This window comes from Pimephales promelas, chromosome 14, assembly GCF_988280905.1.
Source record: "Pimephales promelas chromosome 14, fPimPro1.hap1.1, whole genome shotgun sequence".
NCBI classification, from domain to species: Eukaryota; Metazoa; Chordata; class Actinopteri; order Cypriniformes; family Leuciscidae; genus Pimephales; species Pimephales promelas.
Genome location: NC_142782.1, coordinates 10,523,134 through 10,545,235, shown reverse-complemented (window position 1 = coordinate 10,545,235; position 22,102 = coordinate 10,523,134). Strand labels below are relative to the sequence as shown.

General features: G+C 36.9%; 1 protein-coding gene across 2 annotated transcripts in view; it reads right to left on the bottom strand.

Moving 5' to 3' along the window:
• Nucleotides 1–20,074, bottom strand: part of aebp1b (AE binding protein 1b) — a 43,668-nt gene extending 23,594 nt beyond the window's left edge. The window contains exons 1-14 of one of the 2 annotated variants that reach the window (XM_039665500.2): nucleotides 19,800–20,074; nucleotides 12,104–12,178; nucleotides 11,323–11,535; nucleotides 8,950–9,207; nucleotides 7,556–7,678; nucleotides 7,382–7,474; nucleotides 7,167–7,247; nucleotides 5,603–5,662; nucleotides 4,524–4,577; nucleotides 2,540–2,629; nucleotides 1,463–1,572; nucleotides 1,227–1,366; nucleotides 1,031–1,115; nucleotides 586–730 (exon numbers count right to left, since the gene is read on the bottom strand). In XM_039665500.2, coding sequence (XP_039521434.2) covers nucleotides 586–730; nucleotides 1,031–1,115; nucleotides 1,227–1,366; nucleotides 1,463–1,572; nucleotides 2,540–2,629; nucleotides 4,524–4,577; nucleotides 5,603–5,662; nucleotides 7,167–7,247; nucleotides 7,382–7,474; nucleotides 7,556–7,678; nucleotides 8,950–9,207; nucleotides 11,323–11,535; nucleotides 12,104–12,178; nucleotides 19,800–19,959 — 1,687 coding nt within the window. In that variant the 5' untranslated portion in view covers nucleotides 19,960–20,074. The remainder of the gene's footprint in view (nucleotides 1–585; nucleotides 731–1,030; nucleotides 1,116–1,226; nucleotides 1,367–1,462; nucleotides 1,573–2,539; nucleotides 2,630–4,523; nucleotides 4,578–5,602; nucleotides 5,663–7,166; nucleotides 7,248–7,381; nucleotides 7,475–7,555; nucleotides 7,679–8,949; nucleotides 9,208–11,322; nucleotides 11,536–12,103; nucleotides 12,179–19,799) is intronic. The other variant, XM_039665501.2, reaches the window with a different exon arrangement.
• Nucleotides 20,075–22,102: the final 2,028 nt, after the last annotated feature.

Genomic DNA, 22,102 nt, shown 5'->3' with positions numbered 1-22,102 from the left:
ATCAGTTCAATTGGCTTTATGCACAGCTGCACTACTTCCTGAACTTCAGCTCCTTGTTTCCTGTATGCCATTATTGGACAAATTGATTAATTCAGGTGTGTCTGACCTCAGTAGTCACGGCAACAATAATCAGACACACCTGAATTCATCAAGTTTGTCCAATAATGCTAGACAGGAAACAAGGAGCTGGCTGAAGTTCAGGAAGTAGTGCAGCTGTGCATAAAGCCAATTGTATTTTATCAGTTAGAAGATATTAACATAAATGTTATAATCATAATAAAAAAACATACTATTTTGAGTTATACAAGGCATATTTGTTCAATAATAACTACAAAGGAAACAGATATACATTTAAACCATAGACAGTCTTCAAGTAATTGTATAAATTGTACAGTATATCCAACCCACGTACGGTTTTATCCGAAAGATACGGATAATTGTGAGCCTGTTACAGATGCAAACATTGGCTCTGCTGAACACATTCCTAGTCAGCACAAAATGCACAAAAAACAACATCTTTATTTGAATTTGATGCTTCCCATTAATGCCTGTGTTGAGTCTAATCAAAGGTCCTGACTCTCTCACCTGGTACTGGGCAGCCCAACACCTCCATTCTCATACACATCGTACCATTCCAGCTCTGTGGCAAGACGCGGATGTAACGTGCCACTACCGGCTCCATAAACTGAGACAAAACTGGGGTGCTTTTATCTGAGTTGCCAAAGAATAACTGAGAGAAGGGAGGAAAAAAAGTTTTTTTTTTAATTACATATTGTATAATATCAAGTGTTGCACTTTAAGCCTGGCCTATAATAGCATGGGTTTAGAACCATAATAGTGTATTAGTGTAGTGCAGACTTTGGTATGATGCTTTACTGTAAACCATTCATAATCATAATTGTTGTACAAAGTCATATACTTGTACATTAATTGAACTTATTATTAGTTAAAAAGTTGTGACCTCTAAGCAACACAGAAAGATTTGGATACCAAAAGAAGAAGAGAAAATGACGGCAGTCTGGCGACTTACCCATTCAGCATATCCGTCATGAAGGACAGTCCATTCTCTGCTGTCATTACTAAATGCAACATAATAGGAGGATACATAGTCGCTCCTGAAACAACAAAACACAAACAAGGACTGTAGATGAACACTATTTAGATAGTTTGGTAGTTCTTAAACACAATGAACCACATGGCTCCTTAGTTTTTAATATCTGTCTTACTCTAGGGGGTCATCTCGTCCTTGGGTGATAACACCAGTGAACTCTGTTAGTGTACGTGCGTCCAGTTCAATCCAGTGGATCTTCTCTTCAGGGTTAGAACACCATGCCCCACCATTCATATCATCTTCATCACCAGACGCCTGTTACATGAATAAATATGCTCAATGTATTTCCATATACGTATATTTCTTATACATTTCAGTGTTCCGTATATACATTAGTGCATATGTCTACACCTGAATATTAAGACGAGCTCTGTGTGAGCCATAGCGATGTTGAAAAACAGAGGATGTCAGTAGCTGGTCATTTTCTATCCGATGAGACTCCATACCCAGAGGAGGACAAACTGATACAGAAAGACAGCAAACAAGAGAAAAATATAATATGGATGAATGTGTTCTTGTCCTAACACATGATATGAATAAAAGCATCTGCTAAATGAATAAATGTAAATGTGATTGACACAATATGTTCTAGTCCAGACTGAAATCAGTTTATCTCATTATTTTATTTCGATTTATGTCCTTTCATTTATACTTGTTCTTTTCTTTGTTTTCTAAAATATGTTCTAAGTAAAAATCTATTCATTTACATATATCATTATTATTTTATGTATTACTTTATTCATTTTTCTTCATTCATTTTTTTTTATATAATTGTACATATCTACATATATTATACTCAATATTAGTTTGAACTATCAAGGTAAATGAAAACCATATAGATAAAAATATGCAGATAAACAATAAACTCAAAGATATAATGAAACAACAATGCTTATTTATCTTTTTTTAATTCAAAACAATAAGATTTTAATTTAATAAGCGCTCTGCCACTTATTGTCTTCCTTAGAGTGATCTGCATTACGATGAAGGACTACATCTATGCATCTGCGCAGGGAGAACTTTTGGAATTTTCTTTGAAAAGAACCAGCTGTTGAAATAAAGCACGATCTGTCTGGATTCAGCATCTGTAATGACTTAAAAACAGCTGAAGTCTTTCAAAAGTGTTTTAAGGTATACACTTGAACTTAATGAATGTTTCATCAAGATCTCACTATTTCAATCATATTTATGTTGACATTATTTCTAAGTCACTGAACTGGATGCCAAAATGTTGCTTTTGTTTGGTAAGATCTGCAGCCAGAACTAAGAGCGGGGAATGCTCTTACATAAGTTTGTTGCATGTCAGTATTTTATTATTTATTCACAGTCATTTTGTCCTAAGTGTATTTTTGTCTTATGTTATCTATTAAGTGATGAAGTTAAGCATTCCCATCTGGCTATATGCCCAAACCGAGTCCTACCACTCACTTTTAGGCTCTCTGTACACGCGTGGTGGAGGTTTCTGAATCCTGCGTTCTCTCTCCTCTTCTTCTTCTTCATGCCTCTTCTCTTCTCTTTCTGAGACGACAAATTATTGGGAAAAAAACAAAGTTCATTATTAATGCTATGGATTTATGAGAAAAACATTAAGATAAAGTTGGTAGTTTACTGCTGGTAGTCAGTGTTGTTACTGTTATCTAAATAAAACTATTAAAAATGTTTTTTTTGGTTTAAAAAGCTTGAATGGAAATGAGAAATTAGCATTTTGCAAAATATATACATTATATTTTTACTTAACCTGTTAGTGAAGTCTTCATTATTTAATGTACTATATGTTTGAATAAGTCTCGGAAACAGTTTATCACAGTATAGTATAATTTAAAGGTTTGTATTTGACCAACAAACTGGAGTAGAAACAATTCTTCTATTAAAATGTTTAAATAAAAACTGCCCATGTGCAATTTAAGTAAGTTTTAGCTTATTTTTGAGTGTTGATTTTTAAATAAGTTTGATTAATTAATTGTTTATTTATTTATTTATTTTTATTGGTTTCAGTTTTCAGCCATGTGCATTAGGAATAGGGGAATATGAAGAAAATAAAACACTTTAGCTTTTACACCAAAAAAAAAAACAAAAAAAAAAAACTGAATGAACCTGAGTGAACATGGAATCAAATATCTTGATAGATCAATTTTTGACTAACTGTTCACAATCCTCTGGAATGGTTTGGATCTCCATTTCCAAGAAACATTCATCTTTACAATCAAGAGATGGGAGGATGTAGAGTAATATAGATCTGTGCCCCATTAATCTGAAGATTAATAAGAGCAAAACCAGTTAAGCCCTGATCTAGAACATCGGTACACACTCACGCTCCAAACATTCTTATCTAGTAACTTATTAGAAACATACATTTTTTTAAATGATAAAAAAAAAGCTTAAAAATTTTAGTTTTCAATATGGATGTGTAATTTTCTTTGTAGAGTTAGCTTTACCCTATAGACCTTATTTAACTCATAAATTGAAAACCCTGATATAATACACCATTGGAAAATCTCAAGGAAACCAGTGCCAAATTAGTCTTCCATGTTTTGACATCATCCCTGCACCCCTTTATAACTATACTGTGACGTAAACAGTGTGTATCATTATTTTACATCAGGTTTAAATATATTGCAGATGATCTTAACTTTTGTTAAACCTGGAATGTTTCTCACAAGATCTCCCAAATTCTCTCTCTCTCAGCTCGCTTACTTATTTTGGTTAATATTCAACAATATTCTGCATATAAAATGATTTTTTTTCCTGGTCCAGTCAGTACGAAGGATTTTGTTCAGTCTGTTGGGAACTAGAACTGAACATAAGAGTTCATGGGAACAGGGTCAGAGTTCACATTTGTTAATGAATGCTTGTCATCCGGTAATTTCCCACAACTGTCAAAGTCAATAATCACGTGTAAGCAGAATGTAGGGTAGCTGGAAGACAAAACAGAGGTGATTGTCATGCTAACTCTGTTATTTAAATAACTAGAAACAGAATTTGGAAATGGATAGTTAGAAAGGCCTATTGAAGACTGAGACAGTGTTGGCCAAACACTTTGATGTTTTTGATCATTAAAACATTTTTTCCAGCTCAAGACAAACCAAACAAATGGAATGAACAAAGTTTTAAATATGTGAGCTTATTCATATGCATTGTAACTCCACATATCTGATTGATACCAACCAATAGACCAATACTACACTGGGATAAACAACACTACAACTACACTATAGTTGTGTTAAACTGAATAGCACACACTAAGTAGTTATGGTTTTCTAAATTGTATTTTTGTTCAGAATATCAGGCTACTCTGTTCTAGAGCATAGATACGAATCATGTTCAGTACAACTGCACTCTTAAATATAAAGGTTTTGTTGAGAGCACAGCAACAAGATATAAACACTCTTTATATGAGGATAAAACACTGTACCTCTTTCCTCTTGTTCTTTTCTCTCTCTTTCCCTCTCCTCTTCCAGTTTCTTTTCTGATGAGAAAACAGAAAGCAAGGGTGTAAGTGAGAGCACAACACACCAGAGTCAGTGTCACACATTAAAACAAAAGAGGACAAGCCAAACTCTAAATTCAAAACATATAAGAAAATATTGTCTGAAAGTCAGATTTCCAACTTGAGTGAATTAAACATAAACTGAATCAGATAATCAAATCAAATTCAAACCACATTTTCCTTAAGGCTATAATATTTTGCACGAAATTCTGTTTTTATACCCTAATAATAACAGACACTGTCTGTATTGTTTATCTTCTCGACAGAGTTTTGTTTCCTAATAAAAATTCCCCCTTATCTAAAATAAGGGCTCTATGCACGCACATCCTGATTTCACCGAGTTAGACGCATTCCTGGGTCAACATATTTTGTTGATCCTGGAAAAACATTCCTGTGCAAAAATGTACTCCTAACCATATCCCTATCCCTAAACCTAACCCTTTCCTAACGTTATCCCTAAAATCTGAGGGAAATGATGATGTAGAAGCACCTAAACCTGGTTGTAAGCCTAAACTTGACATAAACTGTGTCCCTCAATTCTGATTAGTTGATTGGAAATGTTGTTACAACAAATGTGTTGATCCAGGAACATACTGCACTTGGTAAATCAGGCTCTGCCTCCATGCATGCACCCCATATCATAATGCCTCTCAAAAAGGTCAAATGTACCGTACATAAGGGTTTTTATGCATATACGTTTTTTTGTTGATTCTTGAGTAAGATTTAATTGGGGAGGAGACGCAGGACATTATAGTATTCTGATTGAAAAAAAAAAAAACATTTCCACTGACATTTTCATTTAGCGGCAACATGATTTACAATGATCAGCTTCATCTTAAACGGCACCTCTGTGTCTCTGCAAGTGTTTATTTAAGGTCAGAAATGACAGGTCACACTTTCTGTACTCTCATTAAGACAAGAGGGAGGCCAACACCTCTCATGCATGTCTCACTGTATGTTTGTTTTCTTTTCAAAATGGAGTATCAAAGTAGTATGTACTGTACCATGTCCATATTCATATTCTTCATACCAGTTGTTTTCAAATGGAGGGATGGTGGGCTCCTCTGTGACAAAAGAAAAGAAATGAAAGTTAAGTTTGCAAGATTTACTCAGAGTACAGAAGAGAAAATTTAATGACTCTTTAATGACTCTTTAAACTAAATAAAGAGTACAGTAGAAAAACTTTAAAACTAAAATGTTTGCTAATTAGTCGGTGTTGGTTTGCTGTCTTTTGTAAGACATTGTGAATTTTTAATGGTGTAAAAACAAGATCTTTTATGAGATGGGTGTATATTGTGGAAAGCATTTTATTTGATTCACACATAAATTTATAGGGTGCTTAAATTCACTCCTTTGTAATAACATATCTTTTTTGTTTTAGTCTGAGAAAGCAGAAAGCCATTAAACCAACTGCCAATTAAACCTACGCGTTTGTTTTTATTATGTTTTGGAGCTATAGTTACAATTACATAATGTGAACTTAATGTCATTTTAAGACATAGTAAGCAAATAATTCTGCAAATAATAGTTAAAACAGAGAAGTGGTTATGAACATTGCATAAATCATAGTTTATAATGTCATGTTATTTTGAGGAGGGCACAGCATTTAAAGGGATAGTTCACTTTGAAATTAATTTTTGATATGTTTTAGCTTACCTCAAAGGCATCCAAGATGTAGGTGTCTTTGTTTCCACAGTATTTTCAATTTTGACATTTTTCAGTCAAACCGTTGTTGTCTATCAGTCATACACTGGAGGCTAAGGGGGTCCACCAAAAAGCATGCACAGAGAAGTCAAAATTAAACATGATTTAATGACTCGTAAATGAAAGTACACATTGATGGCCTAAGACACGAAACGAGCGGTTTGTGCGAGAAAACGAACAGTATTTATATTATCGTTTTTACCTTGTGTAATCACAGTGACGTCCAAGTGATCTGAATCATTTGTGCAATGTCCAAATGAACCGAACTGAATCAGTTCAATGTTGTGATCGCTTGCGTGTGACGTCACTTAATATTTACCCGGAGGTTTCGGAAGTTTTACCTTTTACTAAACATATTTAGATATACCGAAATCGTCTTCCATTGCGGTTTCCCGTATATATAAATATGTTTAGTGAAAGGTAAAACTTCCGAAATCTCTGTATAAACAAAGAGTGACGTAGGCACGCAAGCGTTCACTTACGGCGCATGCGCAGACCGAAGTGCCCGTGCCGTCAGATCATTTTGTCATGGCTATGATTACAAGAGGTAAAACTGATATAAATACTGTTCGTTTTCTCACACAAACCGCTCGTTTCGTGTCTTAGGCCATCAATGTGTACTTTCATTTACGAGTCATTAAATCATGTTTAATTTTGACTTCTCTGTGCATGCTTTTTGGTGGACCCCCCTTAGCCTCCAGTGTATGACTGATAGACAACAACGGTTTTGACTGAAAAATGTCAAAATTGAAAATACTGTGGAAACAAAGACACCTACATCTTGGATGCCCTTGAGGTAAGCTAAAACATATCAAACATTAATTTCAAAGTGAACTATCCCTTTAAAAGGATTGATCGGTTTACCTGTGGTTGTGTACTGCCAGTCCCTGTCGGTAGAGCTGATCTCTTTGCCATCAGGGAAAGGCAGGTTTTCTGCCACCTCATCTGTTGCCAAAGAAAATAGATTTTTTATAACTTTATTAAAGTGTGTCCTAACTGAACAATTGGTCATTTGTGACTCTTGCTAACTAGCTTCAGGTCTAAATTCATGTGAAAACATTCATTTTTGGAAGACTCACATTTGGCATCCCAATAATCATCCTCATTAGTTGGACGGCCAGCAATCACAGAAATTGTGGGTGTGGGCTCATCCACCTTCCAAAAGTCATCGTCTTCAAATAAGTTAAAGGAAATGTCGATCATAATAATGTACAAAGTGGTGTTTATTTACACATGAGTGATATTATGCTCACATGAGTCAGGATAAGGTTGGGAATACTCATCCGTGTCAGGAGGAAAATCTGTTGGGAAATCTGTGGTTTTCTCTGTCGGTGGGTATGTAGATTTTTCGACTGTTGTTGTCTCTGCAGGAAATTCTATGTATACAAACAGTCTTTGTGAGTGCAAGTCAATTCCAGCCATATTCCAAATCACTCTTAGAAAAAAGGGTTCTATATATGAAGAGTTCAGATGCAAAAGCCTCTAAATGCCATTTGAAATTTTCTTCTTTAATGATGATTTTTATCAAACTTGTATATTTAAGTTCAGTAATTTCACTTAAATAACAATTAATAGGTAATTATCATTGCCATTTAAGTGAAATCACTGAACTTAAATATACAAGCTTGATAAAAATGATCATTCTAGAAGAAAAGTTCAGATGGCACTTAGAGGCTTTTGCATCTGAACTCTTCATATGTAGCATAGGGTTCTTTACTCAACTCCAAAGGACATTTAATGCTAAAAATATTCATATATTACATTATTCTGCAACATTTTGTAGTATGTAATTAAATTATTGTTTATTAAAATGTTGTAACTTAATATCACATTTTAATCATGCTGATTTTTGGAGGATAAAAACTGAAATGGCACTCTTCGTCTGATATTGATTACTTTTTTTAACCCACATATCTTGAATTTTGTGATCATTCACATGCATTGGATTTTAGGGGTTCCAAATACGTAGCGCTTTAGAACCTTTTAAGGTTCTATATAAAACCTTTCCTTCTAAGAGTGTGGAATAAAATCATTCTACATGACCTAATTCCATGCAGACAAAGCATGTTCTCCAAAGTTGTTTGACAATGATATATGTTTCTGTAGAAGCCACAAGTCACTTTATTTAATTTTTTTTTTTTTTTTGTAAATCATGTTTCATAGGTGATTTGTAGGTGAAGTACTACACTACCCATAATTCATAAAGAGAGTTCCACCAAACAGAGAAGTTGCTGTGTTACCATGCAACCATAAATTGTGACAAAAGAGCTCATCAGAAACTACTCCATTGTGAATGAGTCTCACGATATAAATAACAGTATATAACAATATACGTTTTATACAGCATAGCTAATTTGTTTATTTGATTATGTCATTCATAATGTTTCATGTTTCAGCAGTTAATTCATTTGTAAAACAATTTAAGTACTCAGTCTTGTACTTTTGTCTTTGTCTCTGATTTTCTTATACCATTTTGCTTCAGATCAAATGTGTAATGTTATTCATCTCTGAACTGGTTGGTTTGGTTGATGAATCTTTATGAAGAATGTTTCTCTTTATGAACGAGAAAATGAGTGGAGGCAATATTTCTACAGAACCAAGGCAATGTCCTGCTCCAACTACACCAAAATGGAAGGGCTTTTCTAACCTTCATCCCAGTATTGGTCAGGTTCAGGGTCATAAAATTCCTCATCGTACTCAATGGGCACAGTGGTTGTGGGTGCCACAGTGGTGGTGGTGGTGGTGGTGGTAATGGTGGTGGTCTCCTCCCTATTCTTCTTGCCTTTCTTCTTCCCACCCTTCTCTCCTTTGGATTTCTTCTCGCCCTTGGGTTTCTTGGTGGGCTTGGGCTCTTTCTGTCGTTTTCCTCGTCCCTCCCTCTCAGTTTCTCTACGCATTCTCTTTACTTAAAGGACACAGAGAGAAGGAAAGAAACCAACTTGGCAAAAGTAACCATCTTAAATTTTGGAGTTTAGAAAACTGTAGTTCATAGCTCAATCATATACTATAGCCACACATGTTGAAGTTGAAGGTTACTTTGTGGTTAGTCTCAGACTGTCTGATGCATGTCGAACACAGAACTGTAATTTTCTGAAAACAGCAAGCTAATCTGATTGGCTGCACTAATGCAATTTCCATTCCTGGATGTGCAGGTCGTGTTCACAAAGTACTGCTCTGATACAATAGGCTCTTTTGGTTGTCAATGGTCTGTCTATTTAGCCAGTTCTTGTCTAAAATAAGTTGCAAAGTGGATCATACTTATGCCGATTCAAAAGTTTCTGCAAGAAAACAAAAAGTTAATGGTAACACTTTACTTGAAAAGGTGTGCATAAGACTAACATGACACCTTCATAATCATGACATGATGTATGTAATGAATATGAATGAAGTTTTAAGCATGTTTGTGACAACTGTCATTAATTGTAATTTGCTCAGTTGATATTTTTAATGCAAATATGACATTGTTTGAGATGTCTGTTATGACACCTTATTTAAACCAATGCATCATAACCTGTCAGTGTCTTTGTCATGAAAACTTGACATTACTAAGACAACACAACCTGTCATAAACATGACATAGCAGATTAATTATCAAACTTAAGAAACCACCTAGCTTTATTGGTTAACATTACATTAAACTATCAGGTGGTTGGTTTTGACATTATAACTTTTTAATGACAAATTCAATTAGTACCACTGTTGTTGAGGTCACGAAAATATTCACGACACAGTTATAATGGCCTCATGACAGCCAATGTCAAAGCCAACCACATGACAGTTTAACTTAATTTTATGTCAAGTTGTCATGACAAAGACACTGACAGGTTATGATGTTATGGTTAATGTCAAGATGTCATAACAAAGACATCTTAAACAATGTCATATTTGCATTCAGATTGTCATTATTGAGCGAAAGACACTTAATGACAGTTGTCATAAACATCCATAAACCCTACTTCATATTCAAGTCATATGTCATGTCATGATTATGAAGGTGTCATGTCAGTCTTATGCACACCTCTTCAAGTAAAGTGTTACCCATTCAATTTACAAAATGTAATTCACTTGTATTATCTCATCATAAATTGCTTAAAAGTAAAAACATTTCACAAGTTTTTGAAGCAATAATTTACATGAAAAATTCAATAACAAAAATGTCTTTAAGACTATGGTATGAGGTTTCATCTGAGGTGTTGTACCTTCATGGTGTGTTCACAGCAAAACCAGAGAAAAACGTTTTAGGATAACCTTTCAGTGAACACTTAATGTAAATACAAATTAATAATATGAAAAACCACTGTAAGGAGCCTTTTGTGCAATTGAAATGTTCCATGCAAGTATGGATGAAGAACCTTTATTTTTCTGAATGTATAGATTTTTCACAGCTGAGACAAAAAAAGTAACATTATCATCCACGAAAACAGTCATGACCAATATCCTGCCAAGCTTAACTTATTTGAGCTGCTTCATCAAATGGAAAAGCACACTTTTTGCACACAAGTTTGGGGAAACCAAAGCCAATTCTTTCTTTTCTAAAAGTCTAGTTTTCTGCACTACAACACTGACTCCCTCATTCAACCCACGCTTCTTGGACACATGTAACAGGAACGTACAAAGAAAAAGGAATGCATCTGTCTACCAGGATGTCTGGCTACACTATAATGATAGTTCTCTCCAAATTTCCAACACATTGTTTTGGATGACTTCTAAAGTATGATTCAAACAGCGCTTCGAGTCCTTCTGCCCCTGATCTTGAAACAAGTGAATTAATAACATACACAATAAAAAAATCTTTGTGCAAAAATAAACGTGTGTTTAATATATAAAAAATGGTGGAAGTTAGCTAAATGCCCTTAGAAAACATTTAAGAAAAAACCCCCCAACATATTCAAAGTGGTATACGGGGTATACTGACAAAACACTGAACCCGGAATGTTAAATCAATCAGAAATGCGCAGGATGGACTGTCATTATAATTGTGATAATGTTGACTGATAATATTATTAAGGTAAATACTTACAAAGAATGTCCAGCTTGACCATGGCTTGTGATTCCTTGTCTCTGTTTCTGGCCACACATTTGTACATCCCAGCATTGTTCAAATTGGCATTGAGAACAATGAGAGAGGATAAGGAATTGCCATGACTGCGCACCTCGAGGTTGTCGAGTTTTGAAAGAATCTTCTCACCATTAGGAGAAAACCAGGAAATCTCCTCTGCATCCCCAACAACTACTAGGAAATAACATGACTAAATGAAAATGACTAAAATAATCAAAAATGACTAAATGAATACTATAGCTTTAGCATATGAGTTAGTACAACAACAAATGGATACCCAGCCACTGCCTTATGTTTTTATTATTTATTAAAAACTCTTGGAATATACCCCAAGCCAGCTCTGTGTGAAGAACAGATCAAAATTAATATTATTCAATAAAATAAATGACTCCATACACTCTCAAATCAAATATTTGAGATAAGTAATCAACTTGTTAAATAAGACAACTTGCATTTGACATCTGTCCCTCACACAAAAAATATGACTTCAAAAGACTTGCTGCTCGTAGACCTGGATCGTGGATCTGTCAAATTACAAACTGACAAAAATAAAATTATATATATATATAATTTGACAGATCCAATCCACTTTTAATTTCATTGTAATGAAAAGAGTAGCAACAATGTTCTTCAAAAATTAATCTTTTGTTATTCACAAAAGAAAACCACACGAGTTTGGAATGACACAAGGGTGGATAAATTATGCCAAAATTATTATTTTATGTTTAAACTGGCCTCTCACCTTTGCACAGCAATCGTTTGTACTGTCCAACTTCAATCTCTGCATAGGGTGGGATTATCTTCACTTGTGGACCATCTAGAAAAACAAAAATTATACTTGGCTCTTTATTTCCATATTGTCAACTCATCTTTAATTTAAGCTACGCTCTAACACATTCACACACCCAGACAGCCCAATTTTAGAGTTCATAGCCTCATATGTTGACACAGACGTTTTGGCCCTTGAAATTCATCCTGTCCTGTGTCCCAAGGGTAGTTTCATCCCAGCTGGGAAAGTTTTAACCAACATTCTTGCCTGTTGCTGTGAAGTCATTACCCACAGAGCTAGTCCACAACGCCAGTTCTTAGGAGTCTCTGAGTGATCTGGCAAACGTTTACTTAGCTGTTGATCAACACTAGCTTGCAATGAAGGGGGTTTCAGCACAAGCTCTTTTTGCCATTTTTACTGCCAGAGAGAACACAAAATTATTATGAGAAAAGCAGGAACAGGATTGATTAGTTGGAGTCAAACTCTTATTGTCAGCGTGAACACTGTGGCAACAGAGCATTTGCACCAACTACTACGTCAGTTTAGAGACAAATGATCACTTTTGATGGGTTTCACCATTTCTTATATGCGTAATTGTAAAACTCTTTTTATACTGCTCAGAAATTTCCAAAAAACTAGTGTTTTTTTCAAGAACAGTTTGCCCATTCAACTTCAGATGGGTTCCTAAATATCAGATGTTACAGATTGCATCATTTGATCCTTTTCAGTCTGACAGTCTAAGAGTACTAAATCATCTAACAGACAGGAGCACCAGGGTAAAGCTTGGGCTGGTGTGTTTGAAGTCTGTCTGGAAAAGGAAAGTTGTTTCAGAGAAAAGATAAGTTATTACATTTTGATTAAACTCTTCATCTTTGAAATTACATGCATCAATGAATCATTCAGAACAAAGCAAGGAAAGAGCAAGTGAATAAGGTGAATGTGAATTTCATGTTGACTTTTAACTCTCTCTTTTCCAGCACTTTAGACGCAGTTGGTCCGTTGTGCTTAAAGAAGATTAAAGAAAATAGTCAAACACCATGGTACAACAAGCACACTCGAGCCCTTAAGAGGGCAGCCAGAAAAATGGAGCGTAGCTGGAAGAAAACTAAACTAGAGGTATTCTGGATTTCATGGAAGGAGAGCTCGATAGCATACATATGCCTTAAAAGCTGCTAGATCTGCTTATTTTTCAACCCTATTAGAAGAAAATAAACATAATCCTAGGTATCTATTTGAAACAGTGGCTAAACTAACGAAAAAGAAAGCTTCAAGCCCAGAAGTGTCCAAGCAACACAGCAGTAATGACTTTATGAATTAATTTCTTTACTTGTAAGATCGATAATATCAGGGACAAAATTATAACTATGCAACTGTCTACTACAGTATCGCATCAGGGGGTGCATTGTTGTGTCCCTGAGGAAAGATTTGGTTAATTTGCTGCAATAAGAGATGAAGAATTTTGCAAACTCGTTAATTCATCTAAATCAACAACTTGTATGCTAGATCCTATACCAACTAAACTACTGAAAGAGATTATTCCAGAGGTCATAGATCCTCTTCTTAATATCATTAAATTATCTTTGTCACTAGGATACATGCCAAAAACCTTTAAGTGTCAGGAGCCAATCAGAATCCCCATCATTCACCACACAATGATCACTCTCCCCAGAATATAAATCACCTGCAACTGTTCACAATCAGAAATCCTCATCAGACCCTGCATAAAAACACCCAGTTCACTCTCAGTCATTGTCAAGCCTCCAACTGGAACAGACCCTAACCAGTCTCCAAGAATTCCTCTGATTCATCCAGCAACAGTAATGTAACGTATACTCACCTGAAAAATACTAACCTCTCTGTTCATGTTCTGATGTTGCCAGAATCTGATCCTTTATCCATCCTGAGTCCTCGTAATCTTCCTGAGTCTCGTTTGCTGAGGGATGTTCTGAAAGAGAAAGAGAAGTATTACTGGACTGTGTTAGTTTGATGTTGATTACACTGAAGAGGATCTGCTCACCTGGAATCCTTCCTGCAAAGTATCCTCCTCAAATTCACCTCTGAAACACTGAAACTTTGAACTCTCACCTTTGAACTTGAAAATAAAGATTTATGTTTATTCACTTACCTCTGTCTCCGAGCCTGTATCCTGACAGAAGGCTTGACTAACACAGAAGGAGGTGAAGAAGAGAAAATGATTCCCAGACAACCTACCGCTGCTGCAACAAGTTCACAACAAGACACCACTACCACGACAAATCCAGTGTTTACCCCTGTCAGCTCTGCCGTGAATGCCGCTTCCTCGATAACCTGCTTCGCTAGACCACTGTCGCGCCCAATGCCATTCTCTGGTCGGGTGGAGGATTGCAACGGATTCCTGCTACAGTGTTCACTTGCTTTGGAACAACAAGCCCAACTATATCTCACTAAACGATCGAAAGTTGCTTTTATTATCCAGCAATTGTCTGGAGCGGCTTTGAGATGGGCTGAGGCACTGTGGGTGAAGGAATCACCTGTGGTAACATCGGTTCAAGAGTTTGTTAAAAATTTTAAGGAAGTATTCGGACGTCCAGTTGAAGATTCCTCTTTCGGTGACCAGTTCTTGCAATTACGTCAAGGGAAGAAGACAATTTCTGAGTATTCTTTAGAATTTCGCACTCTAGCCTGTAACAGCGGATGGAATGAAAAGGCGCTCATCTCAGTTTATCGCTGGGGTTTGAATTCAGCTTTGCGTCTCCAGTTGGTGATATATAACTACAGTCTAGGAATTGAGAAATTCATCCAGCAGGCTATACGTGTGCAACAAAGATCTCAAAATTGTTACCAAGATAATCTGCATTATCATTCTGCATTTCCTCAAGGTATCAGGAGTTCCACCTCTGAGAGTCAAGTTGAAGAAATGCAAGTTGACACTTTTCGACTTTCCCAGACAGAACGTACTCGACAGAGAGAGCTGAAACTGTGCATGTACTGTGGTTCCAAGGGTCATTTCAGACTTCACTGTCCCATTCGACCAGAACGAATGATGGTAAGCTCCGTCCTAGACAACACCATTGTATGAACACCCCTCACGATTCCTGTTACCCTGAAATTTCAAGATATCTGCATATCTGTAACGGCCATTGTCGACTTTGGTTCAGCTGGGAATTTCATCTCCGGGAAGCTCTGTAAAGAACTCAACCTCAGAAAAGTCAGTACTCCCAAGCCCTACTCCATCTACGCCGTAACTGGTGAGTTGATAAATAAGGAAAGTGTAACTGCCAAGATAACCCCCATCCAATTATGGGTTGAAAGCACACATCAAGAATTGTTCGAACCTTTTGTTCTCCAGCATAGCCAAACAGACTTAATTCTAGGTCGACCATGGTTATTCCGCCATCAACCAACCATCAATTGGCAGTCTGGAGAGATCAAGCAATGGGGTTGTAAATGTTCTCTCAGCAAAATCCCACTTTCAAGCCCTTCCAGTGTTCCAAGATCCAAAGTCATGACAGTGAGTTCCACCTCCATCGAAAGTCCTACAGAAAACCTGTCCACGAACATTCCTTCTTGTTATTCATCATTCTCTGACATATTTAATCCTGTTACTGCTTCCAAATTACCACCTCATCGGCCATGGGACTGCGCCATTGATCTGGTTCCTGAAGCACGAATTCCCAAGGGTAGAATCTACTCTCTGTCCATTCCTGAGCAAGATTCCATGCGAAAGTACATCAAGGAAGCCTTAGACCAGGGCTACATTCGTCCTTCCACATCCCCTGCAGCCGCTAGCTTCTTTTTTGTGGCAAAGAAAGATGGAGGATTGAGACCATGTATCGACTACAGAGCTCTGAATCAAATTACCGTGAAATTCAGTTATCCTTTACCTCTCATTCCAGCAGCCCTCGAACAGCTCAGAGAAGTCAAGATGTTCACCAAATTAGACTTACGGAGTGCCAACAATCTGATCAGAATTAGAGAAGGAGATGAGTGGAAAACTGCTTTCATAACACCTGCAGGGCACTATGAATATCTCGTCATGCCATATGGTTTGGTAAACGCTCCTTTGGTGTTTCAGAGCTTAATGGACGAGGTCCTCAGGGACTTCCTGGGAAAATTTGTGCTGGTGTACATTGATGATATTCTGATTTAGTCCAAAGATCCCGCCGAACACCAACGCCATGTGTCCCTGGTACTCCAAAGACTCAGAGAGTTCACCCTGTTTCTTAAGGCAGAGAAATGTACGTTTCATTAGACCGATGTTGAGTTTTTGGGATATCAACTCAGTGAAAGAGGAGTGGAAATGGATAAACACAAAACTGAAGCCATCATGTCCTGACCAACTCCTCAGTCAGTAAAGGAACTCCAGAGATTCCTTGGCTTTGCCAATTTCTATTGACGGTTTATCCATCAGTAGAGTATTCTTACAGCTCCTTTGACCTCCTTGTTAAAAGGGAAACCGAAGACGTTACTCTGGACCCCAGAAGCAGAAACTGCATTTCATTCACTTAAGACCGCTTTCACTACTGCACCATCATCCAGATTCAGAGAAAGTGTTTGTGGTAGAAGTTGATGCCTCCACTATCGGGGTCGGAGGGATTCTGTCCCATTATTCTGATTTATTTCCTCCAAGACTTTACCATGTGCATTCTTTTCCAAGAAGTTGTCTCCAGCAGAAACCAACTATGACATTGGGAATCAAGAGCTCTTAGCTGTGAAACTTGCCTTGGAAGAATGAAGACATTGGTTGGAGGGGGCAAAACATCCGTTTCTCGTACTCCCTGACCACAAGAACCTCCAGTATCTGAGAGACGCCAAGAGACTCAATCCACGCCAAGCCAGATGGGCATTATTCTTCACACGCTTCCATTTCAAGATCTCATATCGTCCAGGCTCCAAAAATACTAGAGCAGATGCTCTCTCTCGTATCCATGCCTCAGACGTTCAAATGGAGGAACCCGAAACCATCTTACCTGAGACATTATTTGTTAACCCCATCCAGTGGGAAATCAACGAACAGCTATTAGAATTGTCACAACAACAACCCAGAATCCCAGAATGTCCCCCAAGAAGATTTATGTATCTGAAGATTTCCGCAATTCCCTAATTGCGTCTGCTCACTCTTCTGTAGAAACAGGCCATCCAGGAATTAACAAAACTTTAGCAACTCTTCAACTAAAGTATTGGTGGCCTAACATGCAGCAAGACATCACGACTTTCATTCAAGATTGTATTCCTTGTGCCATGTCCAAAGTTCCCAGGAATCTCCCGGTGGGTAAGATAGTTCCCCTGCCTGTCCCAAATAGACCTTGGTCCCACATTGGGGTAGATTTCGTCACTGATCTCCCCATGTCTGAAGGTAACACCTGTATCCTAGTGGCCAATGATCGATTTTCCAAAGCATGCAGACTAATTCCCCTGAAGGGCCTTCCTATGGCATTTGTCACTGCTGAGTTGCATATGGAACATGTCTTCCGCAATTCGGTCTCCTAGAGGACATTGTATCCGACAGAGCACCCCAATTCATTTCCCGAGTTTGGCGAGCTTTCTTCACTCTCATGAATGTGACTGTAAGCCTATCTTCAGGGTACCATCCACACACCAATGGTCAAACAGAGCGAAAGATCCAAGATGTAGGACGATACTTGTGCACTTTCTGCCACTCCAATCAAAACATCTGGAGCCGTTATTTAATCTGGGCAGAATACGCACAAAACTCCCTCAGACAGTCATCTACGCAGCTAACCCCTTTTCAATGTATGCTTGGTTACCAACCCCCGTTATTCCCATGGTCCGGCGAACCATCAGAAGTACCAGCAGTGAACAAGTGGTTTCAAGAAAGCGAAAGAGTCTGGAATCAAAAGAGTCTGGGTAATGTCAGGAGCCAATCAGAATCCCCATCATTCACCACACAACAATCACTCTCCCTAGAATACTAATCACCTGCACCTGTTCACAATCAGAAAGCCTCATCAAACCCTGCATAAAAACACCCAGTTCACTCTCAGTCATTGTCAAGCCTCCAACAGAAACAGACCCTAACCAGTCTCCAAGAATTCCTCTGAATCATCCAGCACCAGTAATGTAACGTATACTCACCTGAAAAATACTAACCTCTCTGTCCATGTTCCCAGAATCTGATCCTTGATCCATGTCTCCTGAGTCCTCGTAATCTTCCTGAGTCTCGTTTGCTGAGGGATGTTCTGAAAGAGAAAGAGAAGTATTACTGGACTGTGTTAGTTTGATGTTGATTACACTGAAGAGGATCTGCTCACCTGGAATCCTTCCTGCAAAGTATCCTCCTCGAATTCACCTCTGAAACACTGAAACTTTGAACACTCACCTTTGAACTTGAAAATAAAGATTTATGTTTATTCACTTACCTCTGTCTCCGAGCCTGTATCCTGACATTAAGCTGGCTATGATAAAACCGCTTGTTAAAAAAACGCAACTTGATCCTACAGAATTAGTTAATTACTGGCCAATCTTGAATCTGCCTTTTCTGTCAAAGATACTGGAAGAAGCAGTATCCTCACAACTGTGTTCCTTTCTTGAAAGAAATGATATCTGTGAGGATTTTCAGTCAGGATTTAGACCATACCATAGTACCGAGACAGCTCTCATTAGATTCACAAATGATTTGTTGTCTTGTGTTGCCTTGGCTTTTGGCTTGCTTAGTTGGGACATTTAATATTTACCAATATTATTGATCTGTGTTGTATTTTTTTCATGTTATCACTGTGAAGGTGCTGTGATACAATCTGTATTGTAAAAAGCGCTATACAAATAAAGGTGACTTGACTTGACTTTAAGCCCTAAAAATTAACCAAAAGGCTCCTACTCTCCCACCATGGAAGCAACCTTTATAAAAATCTTGTGAGAGGCTACTCCAGGGAGTGACCGATAACACTACAGACATTCCTACCTAAGACATGAAAATACATAGATTCCTATTGGGTTCTTCTCATTACTCTTTGTAATTTCACCAATCTTTACAGTTTGTAAAAGTGAGTCTGCGTTTCTGCATTTAATGGAAATGCTGTTATTGAATACCAGAAGGCCATATTTTCCATATTTTCCAATAACCATATTTTCCAAACCTCAGCAACAGTGCTGCTATTAACTCTTAAATTAACCCTTAAATCTGAGTTGCAAGAATAACGAAGCCATCACATTCTTTTGAAACACAAGGATGAAAGTCAGTCTTCAATGTATAGAGCGTTAGTTGATTTTCTCCATTTGTCACATCACATCAGGTAAATATTCAGCTCAGCATTTTTATCCTCAGTGAGTTCTCTTTTTAGACGTGGCTTCTCCAAGCGCAGGTGCAACTATTTCTGTTTTCACCAAGAGCTTTGGTCATATAACTGCAAAAACTCTGGAAGAATCCGTCTTTCGTAAAGTACCACTCGTGCTGTAAACTACGTGCAAAATATAACCTGTCAAAGTAAATGCAGTGTGCTGTTGGAAAACTGAATACTAATTAGCAAGTGCTTTCTTTCCAAATCACCAAAAATTTGTACTTGGTTAAAGGTTATTTTCGATTCTTATACATTTGGGATCCTAGAGACCCCAATGGCCCCTAATTGACAGATATTATTGAAACTTTCAGGGATTATTAACAAAAGTCAAGATCAACCTAATACTTTTTATATAAGGGTTAAACAGATCTTAAGACAAAAGTCTTGTGTACCTGCTCCAGATGTTCCCTTTCTGCACTCCACATGTTGCTTTGGAGCTGTGTGGCTGATCTCTGACTCACTGTGTTCTGTCAATCCATTTACAGTCCAGAAGTAAACCAGCAGGGACAGATAGAGAACTGATAGTGGCACCTGGTCCCTCAGTCCCGGCATGGTGCCTTATTCACGGCTGCAAACAGAAGAAGAGATCCTCGGACAGTTTTAAGGAAAAGGTAAGTGAGTGCTGGAGAGGGAGAAAGAGAATGTGAGAGAGCAAGACAGAGAGGGGTGTGAGGCGAAGGGGAGGGGGGAGAGACACATGAGGAGCTACAGAGGAGTGTAAAAACAGACTTAAAGAGAGGGGGTAGGAAGGAAAGAAAGAAAGCAACAAAGAAAAAAGAGAGAAAGATCCCTTCTGAGGGTGTATTTCTTTAGTTCTAGGTAAAGAGAAATGTATGCAGTCATTCAATGAAGACGAATTAAGAGATGTCTCAAGATCCAAATGCCATATATAGACATTTAAAGACAAGTTGTAGCCAGAGTCTGGAATTACATTATATTAAGTGCTGAGTTTTCAATGTTATGTTAAAGAAATATTGTTCAAGCCATTAGACATTTAGATTGATTGCTTCGTCAGAGCTGTAGTCTTGTGGGAAATGCCTTGACATATGGAACAGCTGCACTTTGGTTGACCAAGTCCCATCAAGGTCCTCTCTTGTTCACCTCAATTCTTCCCAATGCTTCTGATATCTTTAAGTACTGAAAATCCCTAAATAAACTTTAAACTTACCTTACTGATGATAGTTTACTTGTAGCTGTCTCTGCATTCTAAGCAGGGATCCAATCATAGTAAAGGGGTAAATTGTCTTACAGTACACTTGGCATCAAATAAAAGAGGAAATAGATTTTTTTTTTAAATATTATTTAAAATTTGTTGACCCATTTTTCCAGTTTTTACAGTGTTGGGATTACAGTAATGCATTACAAGTAATATGAATTACATTATTTGATTACTTTTAAGTAAAGAAACGCATTATTTTTAAATTTACAAGAAAATATCTTTTTCTAATAAGTAGTGAAAGTTACTTTATTTTCCCATTTATTGAGTGGCACCCCCGTGTGCCCATGTTAAGAGAAATCGGGAGTAAGTGCAGAGGCGTTGTGTGCACTGTGTGAACATGATTGTTGTAGTTCTAGACTAAATGTGAACATGCATTTACTCATCTCACTTGCACATAATAGATTCAATATTCCTCAAAATTAATAAAAACTGTGAAATGCAAACTCAGAATATATTACACAAACCTGCAATAATTAAATATAATAAATTCACAAATATATACTTATTTAATCTCTTTATTAACCAATGTCTTTGGTTAAATGCAACCATACTAATAAGCAAAAATTTAATTTAATATATAAATAAAATTACAAAAATAGTAAAAAAAAATTTGGAAAAAGATTTTGGAGCTATCTACTGTACAGTTATGCAAAAGTAACTATGCATTACTTTCCATTATAAGTAACACAGTAAGTTACTTACAGAGTAATGTTTGTAAAAAAATAAATGTTTTTAAAATAAATAAATAAGGTCCCACTTTATATTAAGTGGCTTTAAGTACTATGTACTTACATTGGAGTTACTACTTTTATACATTGGACATATTGTGTACATACATGTTTTTACATTGTACTTATGTTTGGAAAATACCTGCATGTAATTACAACTGTAATTAATTGATGTAATTACATTTGTAATTACACAGTTGACCCTTCCCTTACACCTTAACCCACCCTGATACCTACCCATACCACCACACCTGTCCCTAACCTTACCCATATCACACCTCAATAGCAGCAAAAGTGTTTTACAATACAACCTGAACACAATAAGTACATTGTACTTATTTTCCAATGTAAGTACATAGTACTTAAAGCCACTTAATATAAAGTGGGACCATAAATAAAAGTAAAAAAAAAAAAAAGTTGTTTAATTCTTAGAATTTAGACTTTTTTCATGAAGTTGACCTCACTGTGATGTGATTTGTCTCCTAGCTGGTAGACTGGAATATGGATAGACAAATGAGATTTGAGCAGTATGGGTATGACTTTCAGAAAACTTTGGAGAATTAATTTTCATCATAATGTGGAAAATATGCTTCCATAGAAAACCTTGTGTGCATTTCATAGAATAAAGAAAGTCCTTCCATTTTTAAATGATATGAGTAAATTATCTTTTTTCTTTTTTTGGTTGAACTAACCCTGTCTGCAATGATACCAGCTTCACCATATTACTTCTCATCGCCCCAAATATTCT